The sequence below is a fragment of the Theropithecus gelada genome, chromosome 16, assembly GCF_003255815.1.
Source record: "Theropithecus gelada isolate Dixy chromosome 16, Tgel_1.0, whole genome shotgun sequence".
In the NCBI taxonomy this organism is placed as follows: domain Eukaryota; kingdom Metazoa; phylum Chordata; class Mammalia; order Primates; family Cercopithecidae; genus Theropithecus; species Theropithecus gelada.
In genome coordinates, this window is record NC_037684.1 from 74888760 (window position 1) to 74911453 (window position 22694).

At 54.5% G+C, this 22694-nt stretch overlaps 1 protein-coding gene across 2 annotated transcripts in view; it reads right to left on the minus strand.

Moving 5' to 3' along the window:
- Positions 1 to 22694, minus strand: part of MYO15A (myosin XVA) — a 75752-nt gene that overhangs the window by 10693 nt on the left and 42365 nt on the right. For both annotated transcript variants that reach the window (XM_025361615.1, XM_025361616.1), the window contains 29 exons: positions 22112 to 22272; positions 21908 to 22002; positions 20951 to 21065; positions 20713 to 20780; positions 20565 to 20642; positions 20191 to 20368; positions 19953 to 20085; positions 19525 to 19630; positions 19294 to 19366; positions 17437 to 17558; positions 17168 to 17227; positions 16614 to 16689; positions 16146 to 16261; positions 15939 to 16057; positions 15035 to 15176; positions 14283 to 14394; positions 14119 to 14193; positions 13141 to 13319; positions 12397 to 12512; positions 12052 to 12124; positions 11706 to 11778; positions 11368 to 11441; positions 11030 to 11112; positions 9250 to 9380; positions 8023 to 8117; positions 7388 to 7465; positions 6871 to 6967; positions 3922 to 4082; positions 2734 to 2867 (listed from right to left, as the gene is read on the minus strand). In XM_025361615.1, the coding sequence (XP_025217400.1) occupies positions 2734 to 2867; positions 3922 to 4082; positions 6871 to 6967; positions 7388 to 7465; positions 8023 to 8117; positions 9250 to 9380; positions 11030 to 11112; positions 11368 to 11441; positions 11706 to 11778; positions 12052 to 12124; positions 12397 to 12512; positions 13141 to 13319; positions 14119 to 14193; positions 14283 to 14394; positions 15035 to 15176; positions 15939 to 16057; positions 16146 to 16261; positions 16614 to 16689; positions 17168 to 17227; positions 17437 to 17558; positions 19294 to 19366; positions 19525 to 19630; positions 19953 to 20085; positions 20191 to 20368; positions 20565 to 20642; positions 20713 to 20780; positions 20951 to 21065; positions 21908 to 22002; positions 22112 to 22272 (3123 nt within the window). The remainder of the gene's footprint in view (positions 1 to 2733; positions 2868 to 3921; positions 4083 to 6870; positions 6968 to 7387; positions 7466 to 8022; positions 8118 to 9249; positions 9381 to 11029; positions 11113 to 11367; positions 11442 to 11705; positions 11779 to 12051; positions 12125 to 12396; positions 12513 to 13140; positions 13320 to 14118; positions 14194 to 14282; positions 14395 to 15034; positions 15177 to 15938; positions 16058 to 16145; positions 16262 to 16613; positions 16690 to 17167; positions 17228 to 17436; positions 17559 to 19293; positions 19367 to 19524; positions 19631 to 19952; positions 20086 to 20190; positions 20369 to 20564; positions 20643 to 20712; positions 20781 to 20950; positions 21066 to 21907; positions 22003 to 22111; positions 22273 to 22694) is intronic.

Below are 22694 nucleotides of genomic sequence, written 5' to 3' on the forward strand. Positions count from 1 at the left end.
AAAAAAAAAAAAAAAAAAAAAATTAGCTGGGCGTTGTGGCATGCACTTGTGATTCTAGCTACCTGGGAGGCTGAAGTGGGAGGATCACCTGAGTCCAAGAGGTCAAGGCTGCAGTGAGCCGTGATAGGGCCACTGCACTCCAGCCTGGGTGACAGAAAGAGACTCTGTCTCAAAAATAAAATAAAAATAAAAATAAGAAGTTTTACATATTGAGCCCTTACTGTGTTACAGGTGCTGGAATATACATGGTATGGACATCATCTTACTATTCTTTTTTCCAGGGATTCTCAACGTGTGGTCGAGGGGGTTGAAAACCATTTTACGCCTGTAATCCCAGCACTTTGGGAGGCCGAGGCGGGCGGATCACGAGGTCAGGAGATCGAGACCATCCTGGCTAACACGGTGAAACCCCGTCTCTACTAAAAATGCAAAAAATTAGCCGGGCGAGGTGGCGGGCGCCTGTAGTCCCAGCTACTCGGGAGGCTGAGGCAGGAGAATGGCGTGAACCCGGGAGGCGGAGCTTGCAGTGAGCCGAGATCGCGCCATTGCACTCCAGCCTGGGCGACTAAGCGAGACTCTGTCTCAAAAAAAAAAAAAAAAAAAAAAGGAAAACCATTTTCATCACAACACTAGGAACTTGTCGTTTTCTCTCTTGTTCTCTCACAAGTGTACAGTGGAGTTTTCCAGAGGCTACATAACATGAGATGGCAACAGGCTGACTGCAGAAGCAGATCTGGGAACCCAGCTGCCTTAAGTCAGACAGTACAGAGCTTTGAAAATGTAAAAGTACAGAGCTTTGAAAATGTAAAATTCCTACTAATTTTTTTTTTTTTCTTTTGAGACAGGCTCTTGCTCTGTTACCCAGGCTGGAGTCCAGTGGTGCAATCACGGTTCACTGCAGCCTCGAACTCCCAGGCTCAAGTGTTCCTCCCACCTCAGCCTCTCGAGTTACTGGGACTACAGGCATGTGCCACCACACCCATGAATCACTGAATTTTTTTGAAAATATACTCATTTTTCATAAAAAGTTATTTATATTGACATTTAGTGGGTTTATTATTTTTATTTTTAACTGAATTAATACATCAATATTTTAACAGGGTAAATATATTAACTGATATAACCCAAATAAACAAAAGCTCTTTGAGGTCCTCTTTTTTTTTTTTTTTTTTTGAGACGGAGTCTTACTCCATTGCCCAGACTGGAGTGTAGTGGTGCAATCTCAGCTCACTGCAACCTCTGCCTCTTGGGTTCAAGCAATTCTTCTGCCTCAGCCTCTCAAGTACCTGGGGTTACAGGCGTGCACCACACGCCCAGCCACGAGGTCCTGTTATTATTATTATTATTATTATTTTTTGAGACAGAGTTTTGTTCTTCTTACCCAGGCTGGAGTGCAATGGCGTGATTTTGGTTCACTGCAACCTCCCTCCGCCTCCCGGTTTCAAGTGATTCTCCTGCCTCACCCTCCCAAGCGGCTGGGATTACGGGCATGTGCCACCACGCCCGGCTAATTTTGTGTTTAAAATAGAGACGGGATTTCACCATGTTGGCCAGTATGGTTTTGAACCCCTGACCTCAGGTGATCCATGCACCTCAGCTCCCAAAGTGTTGGGATTACAGGCGTGAGCCACAGGGCCCAGCCTATTATTATTATTATTATTTTGAGATGGAGTTTCGCTCTTGTCACCCAGGCTGGAGTACAATGGCACAATCTTGGCTCACTGCAACCTCCACCTCCGGGGTTCAAGTGATTCTCCTGCTTCAGCCTCCTGAGTAGCTGGGATTACAGGGGCTCGCCACTACACCTGGCTAATTTTTTTTTTTTTAATTTGTATTTTTAGTAGATACGGGGTTTCACCATGTTGGCTGGGCTGGTCTCAAACTCCTGACCTCAGGTGATCTGCCCATCTCGACCTCCCAAAGTACTGGGATTACAAGTGTAAGCCACCGCGCCCGGCTGAGGTGCTCTTTTCAAGAGTGTAAAAAGGTCCTGAGACCAAAAATTTGAGAATGACTGATGTACACTGTGAGCATTAATTATAACTTAGAGAACATCAGTTTAAAGGCTGTCTAGGCCAGCCAGGGTGGCTCATGCCTGTAATCCCACTGCTTTGGGAGGCTGAGGCAGGAGGGTTACTTGAGCCCAGGAGTTCAAGATCAGCCTGGGCAAAGTAGCAAGACGCTGTTTCTACAAAAATAAAAAAGTTCAGCCTGGGCAACAGAGCAAGACCCTGTCTCTATAAAAAGTGGTATATCGTTTTTAAAAAATAAAGAAAAAATCAATAATTAATTAAATATATAAGTAAATAAAGGCTAATACCCATAATTTACTTGACTCCTCCCTGTTGCTGGATATTGAGGTTACTTCTGATCTTTTGCTCTTGTAGCAGCATTGCAGTGAATGTTTTTGTGGCTAAATCTTTCTGCATAGCCACGTGTATTTCCTGGACCACAGGGAACATGTGTCCTGAAACCTTTTTTTAACATTACCTTTGTTCTGAGCTAATAATATCAACCAGAAGCAACTTGCGAAAGAGAGGCAGGGTCCCAGCTCCTATGGCTAGTTGGAAAACTTCAGCCCCCAGGCAAGGAGAGCCCCTTCCCAGACAGCCCCACTGGTATAAGAGGGGAGTCTGGGGGCCTGGGGACAGCCAGCTCTGAGGGGGGTGGAGGTGGGCTGAGAGGGCAGGGTTGCCTGTCCACCCCAGCTGAGACAGGAGGGCAGGTGCTCACACGCTCGGCAGGTAGAAGTGGTCCTTGGCGCGATGCTGCAGTGAAGCCAGCTTGGACACCTGCTGCAGCAGCTGCTCGCTGGGCTGGCTGGCTGGCACACTGCTGAAGAGGCCCTTCAGATAGTCAGGCAGGACCTGCAGGGAGCACCTGGGTAAGGGGCTGCCAGGCAGGCACACGTACGGGCACTTGGCTGCAGGGAACTGGGGACGTGCATGTTTAATGATTGCAGCCCCATCCTCTTCTGGGGTAGGATGGCCTATTACTTTCCTGGGTTTTGGGGAATGATGGCAGAAGCACATAAGGGTGATGTGGGAGGGCTGTGGCCTTGATGCCCATGAGGGAGTCCCCACAGCAACCTTGCCAGGATGTGGGTTGACTGGTGAGAGCAGAGCATCAACACTGCAGTGTGGTCATGTATCTATCAGGCCTGCTGTTTCTCAAAACTGAGTGTGCTTGAGCCACAGGAGGGCTTGCCAAAATAGACGGCCAGGTTGGGCTCCAGAGGCTCTGAGGCAGGAGGTCTGAGGTGGGACTTGAGGATTTGCCAGTCCACAAGCCTCACATTGAGTAGCATGGTGCCGGACTGCACAGGGCTATGCTTCAACAGTGACACCATGTGACCACAAAAGCTACGTGACCATATTGTGTACAATTCCTGAAGTTTTGGCACCAGTTCCACAAAAACACACACTTTCTGTTCAAGCACTTCCACACATACTGGCTCAGTAGGGGAGAACGCAGACTTTGTAAACTCCATGATCCTGACTTAGAGGACTTCCAAGTCTCACAGAATAACACACAGACAAAAGTGACAATACTAGCAAACCCTGGCTTAGCACTTGGAGCAAAGGACAGGCCCATGTTCAGAGGAGGAAGACATCTGAAGGAAAGGGGAATGCAAAGAGGGCCTAATGGAAGACGTGTTGTTTGGGGACAGCTTGCTGGGAAGGACTTAAATAACCTGGGAAGTGCAGATGGAGGGATGGCATGCACAAAGGCCCTCAAAGGTAGTGAGGGCTGTTTCGACTAATCCAAAGAGACCACATAGGGGAGCAGAGGCATCAGGGTTAGAGACATCCACAGGGCCTGAATCATGAACACTTCAAACGCCACAGCTGTGGAGTCTGACTCACAGGCCCAGGGGAGCCTAGAAGGTCCCAGAGTCCAGAGAAGCCCACATGTGCTGACCTGGTTGTAGTGCATGGTCACATATAGCTCATTCTCGAACTTGAGTGGCTGATCCCAGAGCACACGCCGGAACCACAGCATGTAGCCGCCGTCCACCTGCTCCATCTCTGAGGCCACATCCAGGATGTAAGCACGGCGACTGAGTGGGCACACATGCTGGCCTGCAGAGAGCAGGGAGACAGGGCTGGGTGGGGGCATATGTGCACACACATGTGTGCACCTGTACAGAGCATGTGTACAGACCCCAACCTGCTACCCAGCTGAGGTATCACCTCAGACAAGCCACCTGCCTGTTCTGGGACACAGCTTCCTCATTAAAGGAGAGCGTGTTTGTCGAATGGGGTGTCCTATGTTTTATTGAAATGTTGATGACCACAGATGGTAATAACTCCAATGCAAAGCTTTAAGTAATGCTCCATTTCTCCCGGGGAAAGAGGGGCTGCTGAAGAGTGCCCCGAGTGTGGCCTGCCTGGATCTGGGAAAATGCCCTGCATTATGCTCAGAGAAGGCCCAGCTCCTTTCCAGAGGAGGCTGGGGACAAGGACAAACACAAGAGGCCTCAGACTACAAGACCTAGTGGGTAGCTTTCTGCAGACCTCCTTCAGGAGAGACCCCTTGCCAGGCACCTGGCATAGGTGGGGGTGGGGAGGATTAGGGTCTGAGCCTGGGAGAGGCTCAAGTTTTCCTCTCTTGCACTGACATTTTTGCCACCCATCTCACACCTGCAGTAAAATCTTACTAAAGAGAGGGGGTTTGGTATGATTACATGATTACCACTATGTGACTGTGGATAAGTCACAACTTCTGTGGCAGGCTGACTAATGACCCCTGCAAAGATGTCCAGGTCCTAATCCCTAGAACTTATGAATATGTCACCTTCCTGGCAAAAGGCACTCTGCAGATGTGATTAAGTTAAGGATCTGGAGATGGAGATGATCCTGGATTATCCAAGCAGGCCCAACATCATCAGCATAGGGGTCCTCATAAGAGGAAAGCAGAAGGGTCAGAGTCAGAGGAGGAGATGTGAGACCAGAAGCAGAGGCTGGCAGGGAGAGAGATTTGAGGATTCTACACTGCTGGCTTTGGAGATGGAGGAAGGGGTCATGGACCAAGGAATGCAGGCAGCCTCTAGATGCTGGAAGGGGAAAGGAAACAGACTCTTCCCTAGAGCCTCCAGAAGGAACCTGGCCCTGATGCCATTTTCATTTTAGAACTTCTGACTTTCAGAATTATAAGGTAATATATTTGTGTTTTTTTTAAGCCAATAAATTTGTGATAATTTGTTATAGCAACAATAGGAAACTAATACAGCCTCCCTGGGCCTCAGTTTCCCCACCTGTAAATGGAAAGACTAACAGTCTCCACTTCATAAGGTTGTTGTGGGGATTAAAATAGTTCACAGAATGAAATGCCTTTTTTTTTTTTTTGAGACGGAGTCTCACTCTGTCGCCCAGGCTGGAGTGCAGTGGCGCCATCTCGGCTCACTGCAAGCTCCGCCTCCCAGGCTCACACCATTCTCCTGACTCAGCCTCCCGAGTAGCTGGGACTACAGGAGCCAGGCTAGTTTTTTGTATTTTTTAAGTAGAGACGGGGTTTTACCATGTTAGCCAGGATGGTCTCTATCTCCTGACCTCGTGATCTGCCCGTCTCGGCCTCCCAAAGTGCTGGGATTACAGGCTTGAGCCACCACACCCGGCCTTTTTTTTTTTTTTAGATGGAGTTTCGCTCTTGTTGCCCAGGTTGGAGTGCAATGACATGATCTCGACTCACCGCAACCTCCTGCCTCACCGTCCCGAGTAGCAGGCAAATGCCACCATGCCTGGCTAATTTTGTCTATTTTTAGTAGAGACAGGGTTTCTCCATGTTGGTCAGGCTGGTCTCGAACTCCCGACCTCAGGTGATCCACCTGCCTCGGCCTCTCAAAGTGCTGGGATTAAAGGTGTGAGCCACCACGCCAGGCCTTTTTTTTTTTAATTTTTTTTTTTTTTTTGAGACAGCGTCTCACTCCATCACCCAGGCTGGAGTACAGTGGCATGATCATGGCTCACCACAACCTCCGCCTCCTGGCTTCAAGTGATTATCGTGCCTCAGCCTCCTGAGTAGCTGGAATTACAGGTGCGCACTACCATGGTTGGCTAATTTTTAGTAGAGATGGGGTTTTGCCATGTTAGCCAGGCTGCTCTGGAACTCCTGGCCTCAAGAGATCCACCCGCCTCAGCCTCCCAAAGTGCTGGAATTACAGGCATGAGCCACCATACCCAGCCTGAAATGCTTTGAATTGTGCCTGGGGCACAGCATCCGTCTGATAAATGTCGGTTATTAGGACCATTTTCTTACCTGCCATTCTCCCCTAATGTCTTAACTGGACTTGGGCAGGCAGGGCTGACGGCACACGGCTGAGGGCTGAGGCAGTGGTAGGGAGAGCTGGCTGGGGGTTGCTGGAGCTGACCAGCTAGTGACAGGAGGCAAGACCATGATCTAGAGTGCCAGGCAGCAGATGGAAGGGCCTTTGGGATGCGTGACAGTCACCTAGGGTCCCAGGAGCCCTCTAGAGGGGATAGTGACACCTCGGGAGGGGCTTCTCTGGCCATTATTAAGGCATGAGAGGCAGGAAAGAAGGCTTGCACCTTTAGGTTCCAGGAGTGCGGCGCTATTAATGGAAACCTTCCCAGGATGTAATCTCCTTGAGGGCATGGCCCGTGTCCTCTCATTGAGCATGCCCTGAGGGATGAGAGAGGGCCCTCACCATAAGGTGAGGCAAACTAAGCAAAGCGGAAAGGGACAGATAAAGGGCTGGGGGTGCTCGGTACACACAGAGATCCTTCTGCATGGGGGTCCTGGAGGAAGTGGTACCTGACTTGGGCCCTAAAGTCTGGATGGAGGGCCCCACATGGCCCAAGGCCCGGGGATGGGAATGGGTCCAGCATGCTCACTCTTCCTGGCACTCACCACGGTTGGTGACAACGAAGATAACATATTCACTGAAGGCCTCAGGGCGTGTCAGAGCCATCTCAGCACAGATCTCTTCCACCACGTCCAGGGCCACCTGGGGGTGGGGCGGAAGAGATGAGGCCATGCCAGTTGGGCTTGACCTCTGTCCTTCTGGCCCCACTCAGGCCCCCGGAAGCCATGTGTAGAGTTCCTCAGCCCTCTTCACAAAGGCGCACAATCCTCTGAGGTCTCTGAGAATCAGCCTCAGGCAGGGAAAGAACACAGCTTGCGGTCTGAGACTTAGGTTCAAAATCTGCTTCTGTCCCGTTTTTGCAGGATGACCCTGAGCCAGAGGCTTAACCTCTCTAAGGTGCAGTTTGCTCTTCTAAGAAATAAGTCTTGCCTTTTGGGGCTGTGGAAGAGCCTGGGAGGGCTCAACATCCTTGGGGGCTTACTCCTCCCCCATCCTGGAGCCTGGGCTGTCCCTGTCCCTGCCCCTTCAGTACCTGGCTGCAGGAGACATTCCTTCACTTACAGTGCATGTTTTAATTTTGAGATGGCGTTCAAGGCCTCCAGGAAGAAGAAAGAGTTGCCTCTTGGAACTGCGGCCTGCCTGGGGATAAGTTGGTGGGAGAGGGATGACAGGTTGGGTCTTGGGATCTGGGACAGCCCTTGTCTCCTGCCGTGGGAGTTCCCAAGCCAATAGGTCCTGGGCTTGCACATGTAGGAACACTTGAGCACCTGGACTTTGCAGAGCCTGTCTGCATGCCCCTGAGTGCAATGCACCTGACAGAGAGGTCTCTGGGCAGGGCTTGTGTTTCCCATTCATTTTTTTGTGTGTTTGTTTTTTGACATGGAGTCTCGCTCTGTCACCCAAGCTGAAATGCAGTGGCGCGATCTTGGTTCACTGCAACCTCTGCCTCCTGGGTTCAAGGAGTTCTCCTGCCTTAGCCTCCTGAGTAGCTGGGATTACAGGCACCTGCCACCATAACCAGCTAATTTTTGTATTTTTAGTAGAGATGAGGTTTCACCATGTTGGCCAGGCTGGTCTTGAACACCTAACCTCAGGTGATCTGCCCGCCTCGGCCCCACAAAGTGCTGAGATTACAGGCATGAGCCACCACGCCCAGCCTCCCATTCATTTTGAACCCACTCCCACCCCATGCTTACCAACATGGCCCGAAGCTCTATGCTGCTGGGGAGCTCCAGACGACCCCCGAAGCGCAAAGTTTTCTGCAGGTTCTGCTCACAGGCCTTGGCGATCCCTGCAGAAGCAGGGAGTCCAGGCCTTGCTTAAGGTGAACTGTGGGAGAAAGGGGCTCCTCTTGCCACCAACTATGAGCCCACTGCATTCTCTCCACAAGCTGTAGGGAAGGCATTTACTCCCCCATTTGACAGTTGAGGAAACAGTTCAGACAGGGACAGTGACTTGCCCAAGGTCAAGAGCTAGAGGTTAAGACCTGGATTTGAACCCACATCCCATGTGTCTAAGGACCTTTTTTTCCAGCCCACAGTCCCCTTGGCAACCTATGATCCTGGAAACTGCTGTCACCCTGAGCTGTTGACTGGGGAGCTTGTATCCAATAGGCTCTGTGGCTAGGGTGATGCAGCTCTGCTCATGCCAGCTGGGATACCCTGCCAACCGCCCTCCCTCACTCAGGCCTCCCAGGGCAGGAGACCCCGGCATCAGTGCTCCATTTCTCTGAGTCGAGAGTTCTAAGGCACATTCTGTTGCCTTTATGCATCTGGGAGCTATTCCATGGGGGAGCTGGGTCTATTCATCTGTGGGCTGAATGTTTGTTAATTGAATCAGAGAGAAGCGTTCAGAGGCAGGAAGGGTAAGGTCTCCTATCTCCTCCACGGCTGCCATGGTGACTACAGCGGCCCCAGCCTCCTTCTTCGGGAGCCCCAGGGGTTGCTATGGAAACAATGCTGAAGAGTGGCCCCCCTTTCTCCATATTCTAAGGGGGATGATACCAGCTTGGGCCCACCTCTGCCCAGATCCCTCAATACCCTTGCTGAGTCCCAACAGTCAGAGAGGCAGGGCTGCACCCTGGTACTCTGGATTCTTGCCCACCTCCTTCTCTTCTCCCACGTGCCACACATTCCCACTCCGGTCTTTGCTCCTGTCACTCACTCCACCTGGAAACCCCTCCTATGCAAGGCAGTACTTCCTCCAAGGAGTCATCCCTGACCACCCCCTCCATTAGATCAGACAAACCACCACGCCAGCCCCTGTGGAACCCTCACAAATGTTTGGGGAATATATTAATATTAGTAAATATCGCTCAGCACCTGTGAAAGTGAGGCCCTCTGGGTTTCCCCTCCCACCAGCTGCCCACCCAGTCCCCATGCGAGAAGCATGCAGCCCTGGGTCCCCACTCATCGACCTCTCACCCTGAAAGGGCAGGCCCGGGGTCCGGCTCACGTCGTGGAGGAAGCGAGTGAGGTGTGGGTGGAGGACCTCAGAGCAGCTGTGGTAGGCAGTCACGATGTATAGCAGCCTCCAGCCTCGCTGGCAGCTGTCCCTGCAAGGACACACGGGGGCCACATCACAGATGGCCACAGCACTAGAGTGTGCCAGGAGCCTCCTGGGATTGAACTGAGACAGATTCCAACTCTCAGGCAGCTCCTGTCCCCTGAAGATGCTCCTCCCTGCGCAGTGAGGAGGCCCAGGGCAGGTGGGCCTTAAAGCCATGCAAAAGGCATATTCTGCTTGAGAAGTCAGGATGGGGGATAGGGATGGAAGAGGATGGGGCCCCAGACATCTTCCCCAGGTAGGGGAAGTACTGTGACTTTTTCCTCTCCTATTCTTCTCTTTTCTGCCTCACAACAGGTAGGGGATCTCTCTAGGGAGGCTTCTGGGAAAAGGGGAACCTGCTGAGACTGTGTAGAGGTCATGCCAGGTAAGGCCCAGGGCTGGGAGGAGCAGGAGGACAAGCTGAGTGGTTCTAAAATTCCTGAGGAGATGGAGAGCAAGCAAGTGAGGAGGTAGTGCAGATGAAGACAGGAGGGTGGACCTGATGGTAACAAGAGCATGAACATATTGGGCACCTACTGTGTGCTGGCCCTGCATGAGTGGAACACAGTAATTCATCTTCACATGGTCGTGGGTGTGAGGGTTTCATTTGTAGGGATATCTGGTGTCTGGGAACAACACTTGGGCTTCCTTTGGGAAACCACCCACCCCACTGTAGATCCCTGTGGTTTGGAGATGGGCATGGAAGTCAGGTTTGGTCAATGTGAGCACTACAGCCCCTGACCACAGTGATTGGCCTAGGGATAGGCATAGTTGGTTCAGGGTTGAACATATGACCAACTCAGGCCTGTAAGCCTGGATTTAAGAATTTCTACAGCAGGCTGGGTGCGGTGGCTCATGCCTGTAATCCCAGCACTTTGGGAGGCCGAGACGGGCGGATCACAAGGTCAGGAGATCAAGACCATCCTGGCTAACATGGTGAAACCCTGTCTCTACTAAAAATATAAAAAATTAGCCAGACGTGGTGGCGGGCGCCTGTAGTCCCAGCTACTTAGGAGGCTGGGGCAGGAGAATGGCATGAACCCGGGAGGCGGAGGTTGCAATGAGCCAAGATCACGCCACTGCACTCCAGCCTGGGCGTTAGAGTGAGACTCCGACTCAAAAAAAAAAAAAAAAAAAGGAATTTCTACAGCAAATATTGGGTCAGTCTTGCTTTCTCTGGGATTGCTGAGCTGTCACCCCAGACCTGCCACCTTGCTACTCTGTGGGAGACGCTGTTTGGGAATGATCAACGCAGAGGAAAGCAGAGCCAGAAGATGGAGAAAGCCTGCTTCCTAATGACACCTGGATCCAGCTATGCCTGAGGCCACATACTCACTGACTTTTCACTTCTTTGAATCAACAAGCTCCCTTTTGGTTAAATCAGCTTGAGTTGGGTTTCTGTCACTTGCAACTAAGAATCTGGACTTACACATTATCATTGCCATTTTACAGATGAGGCTACTAAAGTTCAGAGAGCAGAAATGCTGTGTTCCAGACCAAGTAATTTCAAAACACGTGCTCTATTGAGTGAGGACGAAGGTGAGGGGAAGAGAATCCAGGAGGGGTCAGGCCTGAGGAGGTGGGAGGCTGAACTGGCCCCTCCTGGAGCATGGACACAGTGAGGGGATAGTGGGGTATAAAGCCCAGTTCACTCACTGCTTGGAGCTGGTATTGTCTGTGATCTGCTTCACAACTTGGCAGTAACATTCATCCCGCATGACTTCATGGTCCCCGCACAGCTGAAGGAGGACAGGGAGGTTACACACCAAAGACAGGCTAGGGGCTATGTCACATACCAGGTACATAAGAACAGGGTGGGCACCTGAAGACAGGCCTGGTGTCCCTTTCCCAGCCCCCTCCCCATCAGCATGATGCATTCCTTTTTGGACCATGGGAGAGGTTTCCCACCCTAATGTCCTGTGACTCATTGACAGATGGGGAAACTGAGCCACAGAGCAGGAAAGGAGGCATCTGGCAAAGTTGGCTGGACTGACCTTCAGGAGGTTACAAAGCACGTCCAGGTCACTCTGGCCCTTCAGTGGGGCATCCCCCATGAACCTCATCACAGCTGTAGGAAAGACCTATCCCACTCAGACCCACCAAATTGCCAGTTGTCCACCCACCCCAGGAAGCCCCAGGACTGAGCCCCTCCCTGGGAGCCTTGGCCACAGGCAGCTGGGAGCTGCTTTTCTCTTAAATGTGTCCCATGTCTGAGCTGGGGGAGGGGAAAGAATCCGAAGACCAGGGAGGAGTGGCAGTGGCAACCAGTAGAGACCACACAGTGCTGGATCTCATCCAGCCCAGAGCCCTGGCTGCAGTCCCACTGCCACACCTAGGAACATGTCGGTGGCCATCTTGTTGAGGCTGTTGTCGCTGAGTTCGATGAGGGATTCCTGGAGGGGAGTCTGTGGGGGAAGAGGGCTGTGTCATGATGGAGTAGGGACACGTCAGAACAGAAAGGGGACACACTGTGTTTCAAGGCCATATAACAGGAGGGTCCATGTCACAAAAGGGGAGCCAGGCCCAATACTGGGGACAGATGCTGTCCTTGGGAGGGAATCAGGGTGCTGAGAGCTAGAGGGTCTCACTGAGAACAAGTTTGTTGGCCTCAGGGGCCTGGGACGGGGCCCCTGCATCACCATTTTACAGATGGGGAACTGAGGTCCGGGACTGGACACCTTGGTGAAGCAAAGCATGTCCTCCAAGGTTCTGGACTCCCGAGCCTCCTTGGATTTCAGCCTGAGGCCATCCCTGCAGTGGAAGGTGGGTGCTACTGACCTGTCCTGCCCAAGCCTTGGCTACATCTTTTTCCACATGGGAATGTTCTTGACCCACCACTCTGATCAGTCTATCAGGCAGGAAGACCCCCAGAGGCAGGCACTGAAGTGGGCCTCACACCTGGGTGGTCTCTCATCTCTCCCACCAGAAGTGGGGCCTCTAAGACCGACAGCCTGCAGTTTGGATGGCTGCAAGAAGCCCAGAACCCTCCCACTGTGGGGAAGGGGGGCGGGGCCGCCACTCACTGGGGTCTCCTCTGAGGGTCTCGGAAATACTTCTGGGCAAACTCGAGCATTGTGTAGGGTGGGAGCGCCAGGGCATCCTCCCCATGGTCAGCAGAGCGGGCCCTGACTGGGGGACCCTGCAGAAGAGGCGGAACTAGGAAGGCCGTTTCTGGCCACACCATGCCTGGCCCTTGGGTCAAAACTGACAACGCAATCCCTCGCTGATAGGACCCAGATTCTCAAGCCACCCACCCACCCATCCATCTGGACCCGGCTGCATCCCGTTGTTCTCACCCCTTCAGCCCGCCCACGCCTTTTACTTGCTGGGCTAACCCAGCTCCCTGCCCCACTTGGCCACGCCCTTGCCCGGGGTTGACTTCCCCAACTGCCATGTCACAGCTGACCCCACCCCTCGCTAGCTCCACAAACCGACCCCGCTCACTCACCTGGCCCCACCCCATCCCAGGTAGACTTCACCTACTGGCGGGCCCAGGCTGGTCTGACCCCATTGGACTGATTAAAACCAACTGATCCTCATCCTTCCCTACCCCATTTGGCCACACCTCCAACCTTCTCTGGTCCCATCTTCCGGGTCTCACCTCTGGCTCACTCTACCTCGTTCACCCCCACCCTAGTCCAAGATCAGCCACACCCCAAGAGCCTGACCAGGCCCGTGGCCCACCTTATCCCCACTCGCCTCACCCCTTTTGCAGCGGTCCCTTCCCCCTGGTCTACCCCGCCCCACCCCACCCATACTGGTCTCACCTCTCTCCTGCGGCCCACCTCCTGTGCAGCGGCTGCAGAGGCCACAGCAGCGGCCACGGCAGCTGCTCGGCTGCGGCCCGGCTCCGCTGGCAGCTGCAGGAAGTCAGGGGCAGCAGCGGGCTGCACCAGCACCGAAGGGAAGTGGCCAACGCGCCCGTGGATGGTCCCGAACCTCCAGCCTAGGGGCGGGTAAAAGGTCTAAGGCAAACAGGAGGGTCTTGCCTTGTGACTAAGGGAGTCCTTTAGGGAGATTTGGGTACCTTCTTTATCTGTCTCTAGAACTGTGTGAGGCAGGCCAGGCCATCAAACCCATTTTACAGATGAGGAAACAGGCTCAGGGAAGGAAAGGGATACTTCTCAGGGCACAGGACCATAACGGGGAAGTGAAGCAAAAAGGCAAAGCGGGGTTTGTGGACTCTCAGGTCATGTGGAGACATAAAGAGAGATTCAGGGTGGGGCACGGTGGCTCACGCCTGTAATCCCAGCACTTTGGGAGGCGGAGGCGGACGGATCATGAGGTCAGGAGATCAAGACCACGGTGAAACCCCGTTTCTACTAAAAATACAAAAAATTAGCCGGGCGTGGTGGCGGGTGCCTGTAGTCCCAGCTACTCAGGAGGCTGAGGCAGGAGAATGGCGTGAGCCCGGGAGGCGGAGCTTTCAGTGAGCCGAGATGGCGCCACTGCACTCCAGCCTGGGCGACAGAGCGAGACTCCATCTCAAAAAAAGAAACAAAAAAAAGAGAGAGATTCAGGCCACAAACACAAACATGGAAATGCCCACGGAGACCCCTCAGGCAAAGCAGAGGGCTGGACTGTCTGGCCACCAACAGATACTGACAGGCCACGCTTGGAGCTTAGGAGACCTGACCAGCCCAGACCACTTTTGGGCACCAAGAAACCCTCACTGTGCATGTGCAGCATGAGTGCGTGAAACTAGGATGCACCCTGTATGGGGTTCCAGGTTCTGGGGCACCCACCAAAGTCGGGACCTCTACGTCGCAACTCCTCCAGGTATACCACCTTCTTGCGAACCACGCAGCCGGCACTGTAGCCTGTGGGCCAGGTTGGGTCAGCATCTGCCAGGGTGGCCTCCTTGGCCAGCCTCCGCCTCCTGCCCCCAACCCACCCCAGTGGCACTGACCCACTCGAGGTGGCTCTAGGGGCTGCAGGTGTATGATGTCGCCCTTGTGGAAAGCCAGCAGCGCAGGGTCTTCAGGCAGGAAGTTCCTCACAGCGACCACGTAGTCAGAGTCCTGGGTCAGCCAGGGGCAGGTTGAGGGCAACAGCCCCATCACCCCACTCCCAGAGGCCTGGGGCCAACCCTGCTCCTCACATCCTTCCTGACTTATCAGGGAAGGGAGCCTTCATCAGGTGAGAAGAGGGAAGGGCATTCTGGGTGGAAGAAAGGGCTGGAGGGTGAGTCTGAGGGACCCAGATGGACTTCAGGGCACACACATAGGCCTTCCCCACTCAAGCCCTCACTGACTTTCCTGCTGAAGTCTTCCTCGGGCCTAGGGCACAGAGATGACCTGCCCTAGGCCTGGGGGCTGCCAGTTAAGAGTGGGCAGAGGGGATGGAAAGAGATTGAGATGCAGTGGGTGGGCCATGCAGCCAAGGCAGGAGGGTGAGGAGTACAATTGCTGCAGAGCTCAGAGGAGGTGCTGTGCCACCTGGCAGGGGGCATTGGTAAAGGTTTTCTGAAGGAGCAGGCAAAAGGGGGCAAGGGTATTCCAAGTGGAAGGCACAGCTAGTGCAAAGGACTGAAGGTAGACAGAAGTCTATGGACACAGTCATACTTCCCAGGAAGGTGAGGCTAGTATATATGTGGGGTGGGAGAGCCCTGTTGCTGGCCCTCAGCCTGGGTGGAGGGAAGACCTGTGAGAAGATCCTTACCTTCTTCAGCTCCAAGATGAAATCATCCACCAGGGTCTTGACCTGGTGTGCTCGGGCTGAGAAGAGGATGACCTTCTCACTGGCCAAGTTGAACTCCAGCATGTTCTGGGAGGGCATGGTCACAAACAGGATATCTGCAAAGCTGGAGGATGGGCCGGTGGCATGAGGGCAGGACTCCACAGCCAGAGGGATGCCCTCCTTCCACCTGTTGTGCTGCTTCTGCTCCTGTCCTGCCCCATTTGAAGCCCAGCCCCACCTTGGCCCCATTGTGCCAGCTCCCACAGGACCCTAAGCTTCCTGCTTCCCCTCTCTGACCCAGGCTGTGGCTTCAGCTCAGTTCCTACCACCCTTTGGGCCAACACTCCGGCCCCTCTCCACCCTTTGTCCTTTGGTCCAAGCTCTAAATCTAGATTTGTGCCTACCCAAATCTCTATTTTACCCATTGACCAAATTCTCACCATTTTTCAAAGCATGCAGCTTTTACCCAACCAGTGAACAAGGTTCTATTCCTGTCCTCATGTTATAAAGGACAAAAGGGACTTCTAGCAGGGAAGGGAATCTGAGGACTCAGTAAGGTGTCACGGCTGGCAGTGGTTCCCTCGCCAGCTGCATCAGGGTTTGGTCACTTCCAGCACAGTAGCCCCTCTGCACAGTGCTGCTGCTGTGCAGCAGGTTGGAAGGAGGGCAGGGGAGTGGGTTCCCAGCTCAACCCCTTCCTGGCTGTGTGACCTGAGACAAACAACTTCTCTCTCTGAGCCTCAGTTTCCCCAGTCTAAAATGGGTTTGCTTCAATGGCTTGGCACAGAGCCTGGCACATCATGGGTACTTGGTAAGTGGCTGTGGAGAGGAAAGAAATGCTGATGCCAGTCTGTACCCCAGTCTCCAGCCAGCCCCTTCCGGTCACCTGTATGCACGCAGGACCCGCAGCTGCCCGCCAGCCTCCTGGCCACTTTTGACCATCCTCAGGAGTTTGATGCCCACGTGGGACACAGCTAGGAGCTGCACACCAGTGCCCACACTGCCCTGGGGCAGAGATGAAGGGCATGTGAGGGTCCTCTCGTCTCATCCCTGAATCCTCTGGACAGGTAGGGGGCAGGTGAGGGACTCGCACCGTGGCAGGGAAGAGGCGGGAGAAGTAGACCTCCCAGGTGTCTCGTGCAGCACTGACCACGGCCCGCTTCACGCTCTCTGTTACCAGGGGCCTCTGTGTGTCCAGCTGATTCTGGGCTATGGGAGGCCAGGTCTGGTGAGGACCCCCTCCCATTCCCCTGGCAGCCCCCATCTCGGGGATGTCAGGGAGGGAGGTGGCTGATACCCAGCAAGAAGGTATCTGACCAGTGTCTATACTGGGAAACTGAAACCCAGAAATGGACAAGATGGCCAGCACACACAGTGTGTCAGGCATTGCCAACCCCAAACATGCAGCTCAGCCATGCGAGACGCCAGAGAAGCAGAGCAAGGAGGCACATGTCTGGGAGATGGTGGGTCTGGGCTTGTCAGCCTCCGTCTCCTTCTGGGACAGGGCTGGCCGTGCCTCTGACTCGTTGCCCCATCAATACCGTCCCCTCCCCTGAGATACCAAACAAGGCCTTCATTCTGAGCCTCTCATCCTCAGAGATGCGCAGGCAGGCCTCGGAGAGTGTGTCGTGCAGGATCTGTGGGAACAGGCTGTGATGCAGGCAGCACATGGGACTCCCCCAGCTGGGACCCAAGTTGGACTATACTAGGGTGAGTGGCAATGTGGGGGGGTCCCATTTTGCAGCAGTGGGGTCATCTGTAAGCTGGTTCATCTGTGTACATCAGATCCCACTGACAGGGCCCTCTCCTTTCTCCTCACCCCCACAATCCAGGCTGCCCTTCCTAGGCCACAGTTTCCTAATCTATACAGGGCGTTTACATTTGATCTCTGGGCCATGTGTAGCTCAGACAAACTATGACTCTGATTAGGTTGAACTGTGAGCTCACTGACCCTGCCCATGGGAGGGGGAGATTCAATAAAACAGCTGCCCATCCTCACCCTGGTCAAGGACCCCAAATCCTAGCATGCAGAGGCAAGCTTTGCAGCTAGCTCATCTTTGCGTCCACACTGCCCTGCTGAGTTCACTGAGGCAGAAAGGGGAGAGAGGACTTTACCTGCCGGAACAGGAGGTCAAGCTGCACAGGATGGCTGTAGCTGTCCTTGGGGTAAAACACCTGCAGGGGTGGGGCTTCAGTGGGTACCTTCCGACTGCCCCCTCCCCATGCTTCACACCCGGCCCCGCCCCTAGATGCAGCTCCGCTCCGGCTCTAACTCCACCCCTGGCTTCAGCCCGGCTTTTTTCTATCCTGGGCTCTCTCCCCAAGTCCTAGACACTCCTCTACCCGGCTTCAGCCCCTCCCCTGGCTCTGGCCGTGCTCGGCACCTCTTTGCGCAGGAAGATCCTCCAGGGGGCGTCCTGATAGCCGTAGAAGCTGGGGTTGATGAGGCGATGCAGCCGCGTCTGCATGGGTTCCTCAGGGGGCTCCAGCGACCGCGAGGGCAGAGCTGGAGAGCGCGGGGGTCAGGGAGGCAGGAGAAGGCACCTCATTTTTAAATTTTATTTTAATTTTTTTGAGACGTAGTTTCGCTATTGCCGCCCAGGCTGGAATGCAGTGGCGCAATCTCGGCTCACTGCAAGCTCCGCCTCCCGGGTTCAAGCGATTCTCCTGCCTCAGCTTCCTGGGTAGCTGGGATTACAGGCGCCCGCCACCATGCCCGGCTAACTTTTTGTATGTTTAGTAGAGATGGGGTTTCGCCATGTTGGGCCAGCTAGTCTCGAACTCCTGACCTCAGGTGATCCGCCCACCTTGGCCTCCCAAAGGGGATTACAGGTGTGAGCCACTGCGCCCGGCCACAGGAACCTCTTAGGATGAAGTGGGAGAGGCAAGGCGGGTGGAGGAGGGGACCCAGGGGTGGTCCATACAAAAAGCTGCTCACAAGGGTCACACATGATCCAGCCTTTCATTCAACACATAAAAACACCTATTGGATTTGGTTTTTTTTTGTTTGGTTTTTTGTTTTTTTGTTTTTAGATAGAGTCTTGCTCTGTCGCCCAGGTTGGAGTACAGTGACTCCATCTTGGCTCACTGCAAGCTCCGCCTCCCGGGTTCAAGCGATCATCCTGCCTCAGCCTCCTGAGTAGCTGGGACTACAGGCACGTGCCACCACACCTAGCTAATTTTTGTGTTTTTAGTAGAGAAGGGGTTTCACCATGTTGGCCAGGATGGTCTCGATCTCTTGACCTCGTGATCCACCTGCCTCGTCCTCCCAAAGTGCTGGGATTACAGGCATGAGCCACTGTGCCCCACCAAAACAACTATTGTATACAGGCCTGGGTTAAAGGCTGAGATGGCCCTGCAAATAAAGTAGACAAGGTCCCTGCCCGGGAGTTTAGTGCCCATGGCAGGTGTGGGTGGCACAGATCATTCAGAAACAAAACTCTCGCTGCCCGAGGCTGGGGTGGCAGTAAAGCAGGGTGGTTTAGGACAGACCCTGGCGAACTGGTCTGGGAGGCCCTTCACTCCTAGCAGTCTAGGCAGACCTTGCTGAGGTGACAGAGGTGACATTTGAGCTGTGACGTGAATGGTGAAAAGGAGCCAGGCATGCAAAGGTCTTGGGGAAGAGCATTCTAGGCACAGGAAACATGCAAGGCAGAAGTGGGCTTGGAGTGTTCCGAGAACAGAGAGGAACAGAATGTGGCAAGGGGAGGCAGAGAGATGAGGCTGGGGAAGTGGGCACATCATGCAGTGTCTCATAGGCTACAGTGAGGAGTTTGGAGTTTATTGTAGGAGCCATCAGGCGTGTTTGTCAGGCGCAGGATGGGAACTGCTTTATAGCTGTTAAGATCACTGTGGCTGCCGAGAGACAGAGGGTGTAGAGGTTAGGGCTCCAACTGTGATGCCAGGAGGCCTGAGCTGACATCCCTGGTCTGACACTTTTGAGCTGTGTGACCTTGGGCAAGCCGCTTAACCTGTCTGTGCCTCCATTTCCCCATCTGCAACATGTGGGAACAACAGTGCTACCTTAAAGGGTTCTGGTAGGGTTACATAAGCTAGGATAGGCCTGGCCTGAGATCTGTGCTACTTAAGTGTTGATATTATAATTACACCAATGTGCTCACAAGATGTACACAGGGGCTCAGGGACACAGACACACACACTCCACCGACACACTCACCTGTGCCCACAGACTTCCTCATATACTTGGACACCCTCCCCTCCTTCCCTCCTGGCCCTCTCACCTGAAGTGGGTGCCATGGATGGCCTTGGCACACTGGTCACCGGCTTCACCAGGGCCACGGCCTCTCTGGACACCTGTCCCACCCCAAAGAGACTGCTCAGGGGGCAACAGGCAGGCCCTGTGGAGGGGCAGTGGCAGGGCCACAGCTTATGGGGTAGCTGGTTTCTGAGGATCCCTGAGGCCCCTCTTTGTCTTCTGTTCCACCTGGGACCAGCCCCACCCTCCCCCTCACCTGGGTGCCAGGTGCAGCTGCCAGGTGAGTCATCTGCCCCTTCAGGATCATCAGGGCCTCCTCGTGGGGGTCTGGCCGCTTCATGAACACCTTCCCGCCATCCTTCCTGTGGGCATTGGAGTACTGTGGTGGGTTGACACTGAGTCTCTCTTTCCCGTCACATAGTTTGACAGTAGGGAACGTCCTCCTCCTCCACCACCACTCCCCCATTATTATAAATGAGAATCCAGGGAGAAGCAGAGACTGGCCTGAAGTCCTACAGCACAACCTAGACAACCGCAGGTCCTCATCTGGACTCAACAGTATAAACAAACTTCCTCCCTAACAGGGGCTGGGCAGGGTGTTTCAACTCAGTAAGCTGGTGGGCCATGATGGACACTCAGGCACAGTGAGGGGGCTGGAGCGCTGGGGGCGGGGGCAGTGCTGACCTGAGGGCCTCGGGCCGGCCTCCCCGGAATGGCTGCTGGTACTGCCTGACAATATTCTTGATCTGCTGTGTGGGCTGTGGGAAGTGCTCAGAGTTGAGCGTTGAGTACCGGACCAACTCTGGGGAGGGTGAAGCTGCGGGCAAGGGCGGGTGGTGGGAACAGGGTGAGGCCACAAGGGGCACAACCACACCCCCAGACCTGTCCTGGGAAGCCCCAGAGGTTGGGATAGGGCACTCACTGGTTTCTGGAGAAGCCTGATCCTGAGCTAGAACAGGGGCAGCCACAGGCTTAGTGGTGAGCCTTGGAGCCTTCAGAGGGGCTGGAGCCAAGGGCTTTGGAGTGACACGCAGGAGCACGGGTTTGGCAGGGGGACCGGTGCCTACAGACTTCAGCTGTGCCTCTGGTGCTGGGGATTTCTGTGGAGAACAGGACGTGAGGATGGGCTGCTTGGGATACACCAGGCTGCTCTCTGGGACCCCAGATCTCTGTCAAAGATGGGTTGTGGAGCTCCTGGGCTCAGAGAGGCACAATAGTGCCCTGGAGCAGCACAGCGCTCCTCTTTACAGCTTGTGCCTCCAAGCAACCCCTGCACCCCGGGCAGGCCAGACTCACCTCTGTGGGCAAGGATCTCAGGGCAGCACTCAGGGGCTGCTGCTGGAGCGCCATGGCCTGCAGGGTCATCTCCCGGGCCTGGGGAGAGGTGGCCGTGGTGACCAGGCAGGTCCATTCTCCACTCCCCAGCAGTCCCTCCCTCACTCACCAGCAGCACGGCCTGTTTGTGGATGAAGGCTTGCTGCAGAGCCAATGTGGAGGCGTCCAGGCCTGGGACTGAGGGGAGGGGGCAGAAGGCACAGATGGCACCGGAGATGCCCTCCTCCCTGTCCTCTCACCCCCCATCATGCTGTGGCTGCCTCCATTCTAGCAAACAAAGGTGCCTGAGGACCGGCAAGTGGCTTTGGCCCTGCCCAACCCTGGAACCACCCGGGGAAGGCACTGACTTGGCTTTGGCTCTGGGGGTCTCCTGGGGGTGTCTTCAGTACCACTACTGCTGCCTCCACTGGGCTGGCCTCCCCCTTTCATTCGGTAGGCAATGGCTGTTGGCTTCTCCAGGTCCTGGGGGCAGTAGGTGGCTCAAGTGACCATCTCAATGTTGTACTCCCAAGGTTCCATGGCAACAGGCACCTGACACTGGCCATCTACCCACCCTCTGGTGTCGGGGGGCGGCCTCCTGCTGGCTCAGTGTCTGCTCTATGCTCAGCCTTTACCCTGATGGCATCCCAATCAGTCCTCCCCATAACCGTGTGCGCTCCCAACCCATCCCCTCTTCCCCAGAGGAGTAAATTGAGGCTCAAGGAGGGGCTGTGCCCTGCTCAGGGCTGCATATCATGCCGGGGCAGTCGGGGTGGGGTGGGTTCTGGAATTTCCAGAGTGAGCAAGGGTATCTGAGGGGTATCACGAGATCTGGGGCCAGAAGACCCAGGGACCAAGGTCATTCACCTCCATCCAGATAGAGATATTTTAGTGGCCCCAGGGGGCTGGCTCCCAACAAAGGTGCACTTCTTCCCTTTTTTTTTTTTTTTTCTTTGAGACAGGGTCTTGCCGTTGCCCAGGCTGGAGCACAGTGGTGCGATCACAGCTCACTGCAGCCTCGAACTCCTGGGCTCAAATGATCCTCCCATCTCAGCCTCCTAAGTAGTTGGGACTACAGAGGCATGCCACCACGCCTGGCTAGAGGTGCACTTCTAACTGTGGGTCCTTCCAGGATCAGCCAAGAGTATCTCTAGCTGTGAAGAGACCCTCATCCTTTGTCCAGCCTCCAGCAGATACCCAGATGGGACACACCACCCCATGACCCTGACTGTGAGAAGCTCTCAGGTCACCCTGTACAAGTGTGTGACTTGGGTGTACATGCTGTGCCTCCTGTCTGCAAATGACCCGCCCCACACCATCCCTACCGCATCCCCATAGGACAGCACGGGGTCGAAGAGGCTATCCAGGTAGCAGTCCAGCCCCTTGTGGGGCACAGCAGGCTCTCCAAGACTGTCTGACTCTGGAGGGGAAGGCACAAAAATATCAAGTTCTTTTTTCTTGATGATTTCCACCCCACACAGCCTCTAAGGCTCCCTTCCCACCAGAGACAGCAGCCATTGTTGGTTGACCTTGGTGGGTTGCTGTCCCTCTTTGGGCCTCAGTCTCCCCATTTGTACCATCCTCATTGTGGCTGCTGTACCCATCAGAGTCAGGTACTTCATGCATGTGCTCCTGGGGCTGGGGTCTAGTGGGTGTGTCCTCATCCGAGTCCCAGCTGTTCCCAAACACCCTGTGGGGAAAAGGAACGTGGAGCTGCTAACCTTGAGAGAGATCCCAGAATCCCCCAAATTTTCCTCTGCACCCCAGAATTGGGTGGCTTTCTCCCTTTAAAAGCAGGATCCGGCCGGGCGCGGTGGCTCAAGCCTGTAATCCCAGCACTTTGGGAGGCCGAGACGGGCGGATCACGAGGTCAGGAGATCGAGACCATCCTGGCTAACACGGTGAAACCCCGTCTCTACTAAAAAAGACAGAAAACTAGCCGGGCGAGGTGGCGGGCGCCTGTAGTCCCAGCTGCTCGGGAGGCTGAGGCAGGAGAATGGCGTGAACCCGGGAGGCGGAGCTTGCAGTGAGCTGAGATCCGGCCACTGCACTCCAGCCTGGGCGGCAGAGCGAGACTCCGCCTCAAAAAAAAAAAAAAAAAAAAAAAAAAAA